Source organism: Cervus elaphus, chromosome 32 (assembly GCF_910594005.1).
Source record: "Cervus elaphus chromosome 32, mCerEla1.1, whole genome shotgun sequence".
Taxonomy (NCBI): Eukaryota; Metazoa; Chordata; class Mammalia; order Artiodactyla; family Cervidae; genus Cervus; species Cervus elaphus.
The window spans coordinates 41,271,045-41,285,633 of NC_057846.1; the positions used below are offsets into that span (position 1 = coordinate 41,271,045).

The 14,589-nt window shown below is 37.4% G+C and overlaps 1 protein-coding gene across 1 annotated transcript in view; it reads left to right on the forward strand.

Annotated features, from left to right (window-relative positions):
* Positions 1 to 1,004: 1,004 nt before the first annotated feature.
* Positions 1,005 to 14,589, forward strand: part of LOC122687963 (disintegrin and metalloproteinase domain-containing protein 5-like) — a 127,111-nt gene continuing 113,526 nt past the window's right edge. Inside the window, exons 1-5 of the mRNA XM_043893725.1 lie at positions 1,005 to 1,092; positions 2,037 to 2,116; positions 10,626 to 10,681; positions 13,164 to 13,242; positions 13,518 to 13,594. Coding sequence (XP_043749660.1) covers positions 1,038 to 1,092; positions 2,037 to 2,116; positions 10,626 to 10,681; positions 13,164 to 13,242; positions 13,518 to 13,594 — 347 coding nt within the window. The 5' untranslated portion in view covers positions 1,005 to 1,037. The remainder of the gene's footprint in view (positions 1,093 to 2,036; positions 2,117 to 10,625; positions 10,682 to 13,163; positions 13,243 to 13,517; positions 13,595 to 14,589) is intronic.

Sequence of the window (14,589 nt, forward strand, 5' to 3'; positions counted from 1 at the left end):
TTGACTAGATGTACCTTTGTTGACAACGTAATGTGTCTGCTTTTTAATATGCTGTCTAGTTTGATCATAACTTTCCTTCCAAGGAGTAAGCATCTTTTAATTTCATGGCTGCCGTCACCATCTGCAGTGATTTTGGAGCCCCAAAAATAAAGTCAGCCACTGTTTCCACTATTTCCCCATCTATTTGCCATGAGGTGATGGGACCTGATGCCATGATCTTAGTTTTCTGAATGTTGAGCTTTCAGCCAATTTTTTCACTCTCATCAAGAGGCGCTTTCCACTTTCATCAAGAGGCTCTTTAGTTCTTCTTCACTTTCTTCCATAAAGGTGGTGTCATCTGCATATCTGCGGTTATCTGATATTTACTAGTCACCAGGTAATGTAACGGAGAAGGCTATGGCAACCCACTCCAGTACTCTTGCCCGGAAAATCCCGCAGACGGAGGAGCCTGGTGGGCTGCAGTCCACTGGGTCGCGAAGTCGGACATGACTGAGCGACTTCACTTTCACTTTTCACTTTCAGGCATTGGAGAAGGAAACGGCAACCCACTCCAGTGTTCTGCCTGGAGAATCCCAGGGACTGCAGAGCCGGGTGGGCTGACTTCTATGGGGTCGCACAGAGTCGGACACGACTGAAGTGACTTAGCAGCAGCAGCAGGTGATGTAAGGAAAAGCCATTTTTAGCAAATGGCATTATGATACATTACCTTTGCACCTTCTCCTCACTGTAATTGGAAACTACTTCAAAAACCGTCAATCCAAGTGGAAGATACAAACAAAACCAGGCACCACCAGCCTCATCTGAGCACTGTAGCTTGCTCAGCTTTTCCTTCCTTCACAAGAAACCGGATGCTCTCTCCTCAGCCGCAGCCGCCCACCACGCTAGGTGCGCCCGCTGGCCCTCCCGGAGGCAGCCAGGAGCACCCCCCAGCCTTTTCCTCGCGAGCCGCGGGCGTCTCCCACCCGCGCTGGGCCCGCATTCGCCTTAACGCCTCAACCGTCACTGTTGGGCCAGTGTGGCTCCAGGTCAGCGGAGCCATGTTCCTTCTTCTAGGCCTTCTCACCGTCCTCAGGGGACTGCACGGAGGCCCCAGTAAGTCCAGAACCTCGCCTTCTCCAGTTGGAGGGCTGCCCTTGTCGGTCCAGGGTCCGGCCCCAGACCTCCCTTCCACCCCTTCTTGACGCTTGGCCTCGAGGTCTGCAGCCAAGGAGGCAGAGACAGCGTTGGCGCGGAAAATCTTTTCATTTCTCTGGGTGGTTTCCTTGTCTGTAAAATGGACAAAAATGAAAGATGTGGTCTTTTTGACATTCAGAATTCTGCTCTTCTAGAAATAATTGCATCGCCATGAAGAAGCCGTTTATCAATGAGTTCCTCATTGGTAACTGCAGTCTTCCACCCTCTCCGTGGAAAATTGCAGATCACCTTTGTATTCAATATTCTGTATCTTTCCCCCCGCCCTGCAAATGGTCCCAGTTTCTTGATGCAGTCCACTTTTTTAATTTCCATGTCTCTTCAGTTCACTTCGGTTCAGTTCAGTCGCTCAGTCGTGTCCGACTGTTTGTGACCCCATGAATCGCAGCAGGCCAGGCCTCCCTATCCATCACCAGTTCCTGGAGTTTACTCAAACCCATGTCCATCGAGTCGGTGATGCCATCCAACCATCTCATCCTCTGTCGTCCCCTTCTCCTCCTGCCCCCAATCCTTCCCAGCATCAGAGTCTTTTCCAATGAGTCAGCTCTTTGCCTGAGGTGGCCAAAGTGTTAGAGTTTCATGTCTCTTGCCTCAGTGTAGTTTGTTACTGTTACTTAGTCAAACTGCCTGCCTGCAGATAGGAAAAGAGAGAGAATGAAACCTTAAGATTATAAAGGGTTAAAAAATGTATGGGTAAGAAGGACCAAAAGACAGCAGAAAGGGAAAGCAGATGCATATATTACACACAAAAAAGTTGGTAATGTAGAAAAACATGAAGAATTGGATTTAGAAATGAAAATGTCAGATTACAAGTATCAGAATAACTTTGCTTGTTTTTCTTTTAGATCTTCATAAAAAGTTTCTGCAGACCACAATTCCTGAAAAGATTTCCACGTCTGAGGCAATCAAAGATCCAGAAAATAATGTAATTGGGAAATAATATTTTTATTTCTTAAATTGTGTGAAATTGCTTTTAGTATCAAGACCATAGCTGCTGATGTTGGGCAGTAATTCAGTTCTTGGAGGCAGAGCTGAGTGCTCAGACCAGGTTCACAAGGAGGAACATTCACAAGGAGGCAAAAAAAAAAAAAAGTGCATTTATTTGGGGTTTGTTAGGACTGCAGCCTGGGAGACACAGATCCAAGAAGCACTTGAAATATGTTCCACCAGACTACAAAATGGTGGAAGAAAGCTACTAGGTTACATAAATTGTTAAGAATTAGGATTGGAGCTGGCAAGAAGTAAGGGTGTCCATTAAGCAAGAATTGGGGGTGGAGTTTGAAATGATTACATAGCTGGGAAAAAGAGAGGGGGCCTGTAAAACTACAGGGTTGCATCCAGCAGCTGCTAGCAGATGCGGTTTTGAAAATGAGTGGTGGTGCCCTTGAGTCTGATACAGTTCAAAAAATTCAAATTCTCGGTGATGCAAGAATTTGTCTGAAACCCCACCCACTGGTGGTCACCCGACTCCATTTGGGATGCCTGAACCATAGTTATATTCCACTTTGATTGTTAAATGATCTTAAACATGTCATCACTATTATCTCCACCCAAAGCCATGTATTTTATTTATTGATTCAACTCAGTAAGAGAATCTCTGCAAAAGTTTCCTGTTGTCTAAGTCTCATCTGGAAGGGATTTTACTTGCAAAACCTTGTGAGCAAGGCTCGTTTTTGTTTCACTAGAAAAATACTATGCAAAAAAAGAGGGAACATTTTCTTTTCTGCATAGTGATTACTTGCACCTATGGCTGTGCTCCAACAAGGTGACACATGTCCATCTTTCATGTTTCTGTAATTGCAAAGGGAGCTGTTTCATTCTTTAATTGTTGCAGTGGATTTTAACCTGGCACTTGAAAATTTGCTTGCAATTTTGAAATAAATACTTATGGTAGTTGTGCATTTAGTCATTTGGGCAGAAAGACTGATGATACACAGTGTGAAAAACTATTATGGTGCCTGCTACAATTTCTTATATCTTCTTCCTCTGAATTTTTCTTAATCCCCCAAGTTTGTTATATCACCTTCTTTGGTATTGTATAAGAAAATCATTTATTTCTTTTGCTTAGCCGTTAGTATATGCAGGCTTATATTTGACTTTCCACCAAGTTTGATGCTTAGTGAACAATTGCAAACCACACAAAAAACTTCAAAAAGGAACTTTTCTTCAGTTGAGAAATTTCTGCTGTTCAAAATATTCATTACAAGATTTGCACTTGTGCTTTGTCATTTTGGGATTTAAATATACGGAAATAAAAATGTAGATAACAGTTTAAAAACATTTAAAGAATTGAAAATATTGAATTGAAAATCTTGCAGCTGTGTCAGTGAAACTGTCAGATGTATAAACTCATAACTAATCATAAAAGAGCTGAACTGTTGAAAAGACTGTGAATTTGTGAACAAACTATAAATTGAACTTGATATGTTACTCAAAACAAATAATGACCTTACAATTTGCTTGTAAGGGCCAGTTGTAAACCCAGTCTTTCTGAAGAAAGCCAGCTAATCTTATATAAGGTTTTGGGAAGTCTAGTGTTCAGGGACCCATGGGCTTTCAGAAAGGAGAGTGTTTAGGTATAGACAGGCTTTTAGTTGTGTTGGTGCAGTTAGTTGAGACAGACTACTTGTTGGTCTTCTCACTTTCAGAATCCTCATCAGTGGATTGAAGCACTTACTGACTCCTGTCTAGAAGCTGTGACTGTCACTAATTGGCTGACTTTTAGAAACTTGGAGTTGTCATTGATTTGCAAACTTTCAGGAGCTAGTTATTTGAGTGTGGTTGTTGTTAACTGGCTGATTTTCTGATTGTACCTGGTGATAAAAATTATCTCTAATGGTACTCACACAACTTAAGATTTTGGCCAAATGATAATTTTTTTCCCCCTTTTGCCCCTCAGTTTCTGTCTATAAAGATTTAATTTTATAGTTAATTTTAAAAATTGAAGAATAATTATCTGCAGCATTATGTTATTTCTGTGTGCAAAACATAGTAATTCAGTATTTCTGTACATTACAAAAGGATCACCTTGATAAACCTAGTTACCATCTATCACTGTACAAAGTCATTACAGTACTATTGACAATATTCCCCAGACTGTACATTTCATACTTGTAACTCACTTATTTTGTAACTGAAAGTTTGTATCTGTTTATTTCCCTCACCTATTTCATTCACCCCCATAACCCTCTTCCCTATGGCAGCTACCTGTTGTTCTCTGTATCTGTGGGTCTCTCAGCTTACGTTGGTTCATTTGTTTTGTTTTTCATGTTCCACATATAAGAGAAGTCAGATGGTACTTGTCTTTCTCTGTCTGACTTATTTCACTTAGCTTAGTACTGTGTTGTAGGTCCATCCGTGTTGTAAATGCAAGTTTTCACTTTTTGCGTAATACTATTTTGTGTATAAAACCATATCTTCATCTATTCATCTGCTGATGGGCACTTAAATTGCTTCCATATCTTGGCTATTGTAAATAATTACAGTGAACATGGGGTGCATGTATCTTTTTGAATTAAAGTTTTTGTTTTCTTCAGGAAAAAACTCAGAAGTGAAATTTCTAGACCCTATGGTAGATTCACGGGGTCGCAAAGAGTCGGACACGACTGAGCGACTGAACTGAACTGAACTGAACTGATGGTAGTTCTGTCTTTAAAAATTTTTGAGGACCCTCTATAGTATTTTACAAAGTGGCTGCACCAGTTTACATTCCAACCAACATTGTATGAGGGTTCTCTTTTATCCACATCCTCTCACACTGTTATCTCTTGTCTTTTTGATCGTAAGTATGAGGTGATATCTCGTGGTTTTGGTTAGCATTTCCTGATGATTAGTAATGTTGAAGATTTTTCCATGTGCCTGTTGACCATCTGTATATCTTCTTTGAAAAAAATATCTATTCATATATTCTGCCCATTTTTTAAATGTGTTGTTTGCTTTTCAGATGTTGAGTTGTATAAGTTCTTTGTCTACTTTGAATATTGGTCCTTTATCATATATGTTTTTTGTGAATATTTTCTCCTGTTCAATAGGCTTTTTCATTTTGTTAGTAGTAGTTTCCTGCACTGTGAAAAAGCTTTTTAGTTTGATATAGTCCTGTTTGTTCATTTTGTTCCCCCCTGGTCTCGTGGGGAGATATTTAAAAAAATATTGCTAAGACCACTGTCAGTGAGCATACTGCCTCTGTTTTCTTCTGGGAGTTTTATAGCTTTAGGTCTTACATTTAAGTGTTTAATTGATTTTTCAATTTATTTTTGTATATGGTGCACGAAAGAGGTCCAGTTTGATTCTTTTCCATGTGGTTGTCCAGTTTTCCCACCACAATTTACTGAAGAGGCTGTCTTTTTCCTATTGTATATTCCTGCCTTCTTTGTCATACATTACTTGACCATGTGCGTGTGGGCTTGTTACTAGGCTCACTGTGCTGTTTTTTTGATCTCTGTGTCTGTATTTGTACTAGTAACATACCCTTTTGAAATCATACCGTTTGAAAACATACTGTTTTGTAGTTGTGTAGTATAGTTTGAAATCAGGGAGTGTGATATCACCTGCCTTGTTTTCTTTCTCAAGATTGTTTTGGTTATTCAGGTCTTTTGTGGTTCCATAAACATTTTAGAATTATTTATTTTAGTTCTGTGAAAAATGGCATTGGTATTTTGATAAGGGATTGCATTAAATCTGTAGATTGCTTGGGGTAATATGGTCATTTTAACAATATTAATTCCTATAATCTATGTACACAGTTTCTTTCCATCTTTTTATATCGTCTTTCTGTCTGTTTATATCGTCTTTAGTTTCTCTCATCAGTGTCTTACAGTTTTCTGAGTACAGGTTTTTTACCAGCTTGGTTAGATTTATTCCTCGGTATTTTATTCTTTTTGTTGCAGTTATAAATTGGATTGTTTTCTTAATTTTTATTTCTGATAGTTTGTCAGTGTATAGAAATGCAACAGATTTCTGTATATTAGTCTTTTTTTCTTGCAACTTTGCTGAATTCATTTATTACTTCTAATAACTTTTTGGTAGCCTCTTTAGGATGTTCTATATATAATATCATGTTACATGCTACAGTGACAGTTGTACTTTTGCCATTTTTATTTCCTTTTACTTATTTTTTGTCTGATTAATTTCACTAGGACTTCCAGTACCATGCCAAATAAAAATGATGAAAGTGAGGATCCTTGTTTTGTTCCTGATCTTAGAGGAAAAGCTTTCAGTTTTTCATGATTGAGTATATTAGCTATGGGCTTGTCAGACATGGACTTGATTATGTTGAGGTGTCATAGTGATGTTGGGTTTTGTTAAAAGCTTTTTCTGCATTTCACAATATTTTAACTCTTGAATTTGTTATTATGATATATCACGATATTTGACTTACAGATATTGAAATATCCTTGCACCTTTGGAATAAATCCCACTTGGTGTATGGATTTTTTAAATATATTATTTAATTTGTTTTGCTAATATTTTGTTGAGGATTTTTGCATCTATGTTCATCAATGATATTGTTCTATAGTTTTCTTTTTTGTGTTGTCTTTGTCTGGTTTTGGTATCAGGCTGATACCTCACTGAATAAGATAGAGAGTGTTCCTTTCTCTTTAATATTTGGGAGTGCTTTGAGAAGGACAGGTGTTAACTCTTCTTGTAATATTTTGTAGGCTTCACCTATAAAGCCATCTGGTCCTGGACTTTTGTTTGTTTGGAGTTTATTTAAATTACTGATTCAGTTCATTATATTCTATTCATATTTTTTATTTCTTATTGATTTAGCCTTGAGAGATTGTACATTTCTAGTAATTTATCCATTTCTTCTGAATTGTCCATTTTACTGGTGTATAATAATTGTTCTCAGTACTCTCATGATTTTTTGTAGCTCTGGGGTGTTTGTTAGAACTTCTTTTTTATTTCTGCTTTTATTTTGGCTCTTGTTTTTCTTGATGAGTCTTGCTAAAAGTTTTGTGATATTTATCTTTTCAAAGAACTAGCTCTTAGTTTCATTGATTTATTTAAAAATCTCTATGTCATTTATTTCTGTTCTGATCTTTTTGATATCTTGCCTTCTACTAACTTTGGGTGTTGTTTTTTCTTCTTTTTATATAGTTCCTTTGGTGTAAGGTTAGATTATTTATTTGAGATTTTTCTTGTTTCCTGAGGTAAGACGTGTTACTAAAAATGTCCCTCTTAGAACTGCTTTTGCCATATCCCACATATTTTTGATCAGTTTGTTTCCATTTTCATTTGTCTCCAGGTATTTTTTGACTTGCTATTTGATTTCTGCTATAATACATCAGTTGTTTAGTAACATATTGTTCAGACTCCACATGCTAGTGTTTTTTTGTAATTTTTTTTTCTTGTTCTGATTTCTAGTCTCAGACCTCTGTGGTCTGAAAAAATGAGTGATGTGATTTCAGTTTTCTCAAATTTACTGAGACTTGTTTTTGGCATAGTATGTGGTCTATTCTGGAAATGCTTCTAGTGCCCCTGAAGAGTGTATTCTTCTTTTGGATGGAATTTTCTGTAAGAATCTCTCAAGTTCATTTGATAGTGTGTCATTTAAGGCCAGTGTTTCCTTATTCATTTTAATTTTCTGTCTCTATTATCTGTGTATTGATGTAAGTGAAGGGTTAAAAACCCTATTGTTGTTGTGTTACTCTCAATTTCTCCTTTTTTGTTTGTTAATATTTGCTTTATGTATTTACGTACTCCTATGTCTATGGGATTGCGCAGAGTCGGACATGAATGAAGCGACTTAGCAGCCGCGGCATGTTGGGTGCATATATATTTACAATTATTATATCAACTTGTTGCCTTGATCCCTTTATCATCTGTGCTGTTGGACTATTATTCCTATCATCCTATATTCTGCTGCCTTAATTAATGTAGCTTTATTACAAGTTTTAATATAGGTCAGTACTGGTGCTCATACTTTTTTTTCAACACTTTGAAGAGGTCATTCCATTGCCTTCTGTCATTCACACAATTTATTAAGAATTGTTTTGAACGTAATGTGTCATTTTTCTCTTATTGATTTTGAGTGTTTTCTCTTTTTCCTTTGTTTTAAATGTTTGCGTATGACATGCCTAAGTTTGCTTTCTTTGTGTTCATCCTGCTTTGGAATTATATAATAATTTGACACTGTGAGTTGTTATCTTTCATAAGCTTTGAAAGTGTCAACTGTGAATTTTCCAAATGTTATTTTTTAGCCTTACCTTTCTCCTTATTTTTTGGATTATAATTGCATGAGTGTTGAAGTGAAGTGAAGTGAAGTGAAGTCGCTCAGTCGTGTCTGAGTCTTTGAGACCCTATGGACTGTAGCCTACCAGGCTCCTCCATCCATGGGATTTTCCAGGCAAGAGTACTGGAGTGGGGTGCCATTTTCTTCTCCAGGGGATCTTCTGACCCAGGGATCGAACCTAGGTCTCCTGCATTGTAGGCAGATGCTTTACATTCTGAGCCACAAGGGAAGTACATGAGTGTTAGACATTTTTAACTGGTTGCATTTCTCTTGTTATCTTCTTTGCATTTTTCTCTCTGTGTTTCAACATGGATATTTTCTCCTCACCTGTATTCCTGTCACCAATCTTAACCCCTGCAAGGTCTAATCTGCTTTTATACCCTTTCATTGAATTTTTAATAACAGATACTGTTTTTTTCTGCTGTACAATTTTAATTTGTTTCTTTATTACAGATTCTACACTTCTATCGAACTTCTCCATGTTCTCATTTTAATCAGTTATTTAATAGGTATTACTTGTAGGCTTGTTGTTATTCTCTATTTTTTATTTGTTTTTAATTTGATCCTGTTCTTTAGCATTTGTTATCATTTTTTTTTAAGGGAAAGTTGGTGTATTTGTTTGCAAAGGCCCCTATGACAAAGAAACACAAACAATGTGTCTTAAGTGACAGAAACTTATTGTCTCATAGTTTTGGAGGCTAAAAGTCCAAGATCAAGAGGTTGGTAGCATTGGTTCTTTTTGAGTACTATGAGGGACAGATCTGTTCCCAGCCTCTGCCATTAACTTATAGAGACCGGAGATTCTCCCATTGTGTAGGTGTGTCCAAATTTCCTTTTTTTAGATGGATACCACTTACATTGGATTGCTACTGCTGCTGCTAACTTGCTTCAGTTGTGTCCGACTCTGTGCGAACCCACAGACGGCAGCCCACCAGGCTCCCCCATCCCTGGGATTCTCCAGGCAAGAACACTGGAGTGGGTTGCCATTTCCTTCAATGCATGAAAGTGAAAAGTGAAAGTGAAGTCGCTCAGTCGTGTGCGACTCTGTGACCCCATGGACTGCAGCCTACCAAGCTCCTCCGTCCATGGGATTTTCCAGGCAAGAGTACTGGAGTGGGTTGTCATTGCTTGATTAGGGCCACACTAATGGCCTCTCCTTAACTTGATTACTTCTGTAGAGGCCTTGTCTCTGAATAAGGTCACATTCTAAAGTTAGGAATTCACATGTAAATTTGGATGGAGGGAGAAAACAATTGAACCCAAGCAGTTGGATTTGTGTATAAAAGTTTGTAGAAGCTCTGGATGATGTCTTTTTGGAATTTTTTCTTCCTGTCAGTTTTGTACATTTCTTGTTAATTGCATCCTAATTTTGTTGCTGTTTTTCCCCTTTCTTTTCATCATATTTATTTAATAGCAAGGCATTTTTAGAGGGCACAATTTTCAGGTCCCCTCTAGACTCCATTCAGACTTCTTTCCAGAGTGCCATTCAAGTGATTCTTCACAGAGCATTTGTCTGTTGCAGAGAATCTTGTTTTGTTATAATAGAAAGCTGAAGAACTAAAAACTTTTAAATGGCTATTTCTCTTGCTAAAATAATTTTTAAAAATTAACCAAATAAATGATTTAATGAATCTTATAATTTCTGTTATCTTCTAGAGGGTTCTCTAGGCATGTCTGTGATCTTCCTCTGTTCTCTCCTACATTCTCTTCCAGAGGAATTTCATTGCTTGCATTTGATAAGCAAAGTGCAATGGTACTTGTTGTGTTATCTTGCCACAGGTGTAATACATTTCTTGTAGTTCTGCCTTTTGGAAGTGTCTGTTCCAATGAGCAGGAAAATTTACTTTCTAGGAGGGCTGGGAGTGAGCAAGAAATGGTTTCTCTCAAGTGAGGTGGGCATCTTGGCATTTACCTTGGGCATGGTGAGTTGACGGTGTGTGTCTTAGACAACAGATGATTATCAGCAAGCTTATTCCTCAGATATGTCAGTAATGGTGAATAGCAGACATGTGGGAATGCTCCCATGTAGTTCTCAATTCAGAATTCTGAAGATTTGAATATCCACATGGCAAGGGAAGCACATACAATAGTTATGTATTATTAATTTTGTCAATCTTAAAAGGATAACTTAGAGAAAACATTATTTAGCATAATTCTTGTAAGTGTTATTATTGATTTTTTTTTGGATGCTCACGTACAGGTGGCTTATATCATTACAATAGGAGGAAATCCATATTTTGTCCATCTTACAAAGCAGTAAGTAATTATTTTATCTTTCAAAATTTTAATTTTTTGGTGTATTGGTTTTAAAAAATAATTATGCATAGAATCATTTTAATTCAAATGTTTATTAGATATGTGTATACATTTGATACCTATTATATATCAGTTTTTGGGTAAAGTCCTAAGCACACAAAAGGCAATGAGACAAGTAGTCTTAGTTAAATAATTTGTAATAAAGATGTATTCAGACACCTCAATAGATAAATGAAGAATTGTTTTATAATGCAATATTGTGATAAATGTGTAGATAGTATTCTTTGGAAATCAGGGAAGGCTTTTAGCAAAGAGATGACTTGAGGAAAGATACTTAGTTCTAAAAGAAGTGGGGTAGTGTTGAGGGGTATTCTGTTTTGAGGAAATCATCTGCAGGTTGATACAGAGTAGATTTTGTGGTGTGCAGAACGTCAGTGTGAGAGTGACTGAATGACATATTTTTTGAGGATAAAAGTAAAAGATTTTGGAAAAGTGGGCAGGCCAGATTGTAGAAGATCTGTAATGCCATGGTAAGGATATTAGAAGCCATAAATATTTTTAAACATGTACTTATATAGGTCCATTGAGTCTCGTAGGCTGTTTTTGAGGGGGTAAAAATGGAAGTGGAATGTCTAATTATATGATTATCTAATAGTTTAAGTGCATGATGATAGTAGCTTGAACAGTGATCATTGCACTGGAAAGAAAAATTCAGTAGATCTTGAGGACAGATTTGTTAGGATGATTGGGAAACAGTGAGGAATTTTGGATAATTTAGTTGTTGCTTAAAATTGGTGGATTATAGTGTAATAAAATGAGGGGTATTAATGAAGGAGATATTTATCTGAGGGGTGAGTTTGGTTTGCATTGCTTGTAAGATATTCAAGTGGCTTTTTTTCCATTAGGTATACAAATATAAGAATTTGAATCTCCAAGGAGAGATTAGCAATATAGCTTTAGCAGTAATTTAAAAAAATGAGAACTTACAGAGTGCTTACAAACATACAGGTGGCTAAAGATGGAATCTTGGGAAAGACCAGTATTTCTCTTTTTGGTTCTGCCAAAAGAGATCAAGCTAGAAGGGTCAGGGAGGTAGGAAGAGAAGCATGAGTGATGTGTGATTTAAATTAAGTGAATAGACAAAGTGGCCACAGTTTTAAAAATGATACCAGAAGTCCAATGCAATGGTTGTTTTAAAATTGTCTTTTGGATTTGACATTCTGGATCTTTTCTAGAGCAGTTAAGGGTGAGTAACAATTGACTAAGTGAAGAAACTGTGTGTAGACTACTCTTTTGATAAAATCTATTGAGAATTGAAAATATGTAGGGAATAGCGAGAGGAAGACACAGAAGCTGAAGGACAGTTATTCAGGATGATAATGACAGTAAACTTTTCAGTAGTATTAAGATAAAAACAGTAGAGAGGAAGAGCTTGAAATTACAGTACTAATAAAGTGATGTATCTTCAATACATGGCACAGAATAAGATGCATAGTACAAGTGTGAGGGTTTGCTTTGAACAAAAGAAGCAATCATTCTCAAAGATAAGGAGTAAGGTAGGGTACAGGGGATCTGACAGTGAGGTGACATGGAAGTTACTGAGACGATTGGCAGGAACGATGTCAAGTTTTTGTATAATTACTGAGGAGAACGAAAGAAAATTCTGACCAGGGTTATTGAGAAGAACTTGGTACTCAGTTAAGGTTCAGTTCAGTTCAGTTCAGTTGCTCAGTTGTGTCTGACTCTGTGACCCCATGGACTGCAGCACGCCAGCCTTCCCTGTCCATCACCAACTCCTGGAGCTTGCTCAAACTCATGTCATCAAGTTGGTGATGCCATCCAACCATCTCCTCCCCTGTCGTCCCCTTCTCCTCCTGCCTTCAGTCTTTCCCAGCATCAGGGTCTTTTCCAATGAGTCAGTTCTTCGCATCAGGTGACCAAAGTATTGGAGCTTCAGCTTCAGCATCAGTCCTTCCAATGAATGTTCAGGACTGATTTCCTTTAGAATTGACTGGGTTGATCTCCTTGTAGTCCAGGGGACTCTCAAGAGTCTTCTCCAACACCACAGTTAAGGTTAGTGAATGTGAATTTTGTAGTGATGCTAAGAAATTCTTTCAAAATTTTGGCCTAACCCTACATTTTAATTTTGAGATTCAAGTTTGAAACCTAGAATTAATGAGCAATAATGACAAGGATTTGAAAGTTCTATGCTGAAAATCGAGACCTGTCTTATTTCACTGTTTGATATTTCTAGCAGTTTGAGTTGTTCATTATCGTGCATTTTTGTATTATGTCACTCTAGTTAAAATACCTCCCTCTGCCCCAAACTTATTTAAATGACCAGAATCTGGGCAATAAGATATGCCAAGATAATTAGCACTACTTTAAATTCCTCCTTTAAAAATAAAATTTGTATTATGAAGAATAAGTTTTCTATGTTTTCTGTTTACAATTTGACCATGTTTTTGTGATTTCTGCCTAGGTCGTTTTTATCTTCAGCGTCTGTTGTTTACTTTTATGACAAAAATGACATCCAACATCATCAGCCTTTGTCAGCTCAGGTAAGACTTAGGTTTCTTTGTTACAAATTTCTTATTCTGAATTTTCCTTAAAATATAAATATTATGAAATAACTGGAATGTTATTTCACACATTCAGTGAAATTAAATAACCTGAACTAGTTCTTATTTCTGCCTGGCACAACTCATTGGGTCATGGCCATTCATATTAAAGTACTAAGGTAGTGAAAGTAAAAATTACAAATGAGGTATCTGGAATGTCCATTTAAAAAAGAAGTTAACCTTTTTTTTTTTTTCTGTGTTTTCTTTTTTCTCAGATGGATTGCAGTTATCATGGATATGTTGCAGGTTTTCCAAATTCTCTTGTATCACTCAACATTTGTTCAGGACTCAGGTTGTAGCCCATTTAGAGATACTCCTTTTGCCAGTATTAGATCTTGCTAAACTGTAATATTTATCCTCCAGTACTTTCTCTAGTTCTAAAGTCACCTTTATTATTTCAATTTCCTAAGGAGTGAACCAGAATTACTGATACAATAAAGTTAGTCACCCTGGTAGTATCCAATCCGGATGGGAGTCTACCTGTTGATTCTAACAGGCTATGCTGCTTGAGGCTTAGACCAATCTTGAGTATAGGTAGTGTTGATTGGGTGTCTTCATACTAGTTTTCTCAAGTTCTTTATGTTTTTACAGTTGTCTTAATTTCCTAGAATGACTGACAGTGCAGAATGCCTGAGTCTGACTGATACTTTGGCTCTGCTCACAGTCATTCTCAGGCAGATAGCACCTTTAACTCAGCCACACAAATGATGTAGAACATGAAGTGTCATGGGAGATATAGGGATTTCAAAGAGAAGAAAGGAATCTAAACTAAGGAAAAGAGTGCCTATGGCTAAAATCTTGGTTAGAACATCAACACCCTAGGTAGAGATCTCAACCTGTTTAAACACATAGATGTGTCATAGGTGTGTGTAGATGTGCCTACATATTGGCCCTTGCCATCTGCCTCAACAAGGATTAAATTGTATGCTCCTGCTGAATTTGTACCCCCTGGAGGAGTGAAGTTCAGGGTTGAGAGCAGAAATGAGGCACTCTGTGCTCTGTGAAGACTGGCAGAACAGGTCTTTAGGTAGTTAGATATTCTCAGGAGCTGATTTTATGAGCCCAATTCTTGTATTTCCTCATAGCTAGAAAAGCAATAAAATCCTTCATGGTGATGACTATTTCCTGTGGCTAGCAGAAGCTTCCGAGACTAGCAGAAACTTTCTACAAAAAATATATGCTTGATCGCATGTACACCACCTTCACAAAAATCACTTACAAACTCTCCTTCCCCGCTACCTCTTTGGAACAGTTAGAGCTATCTGAGGTACTATCACCTGGGCTGCA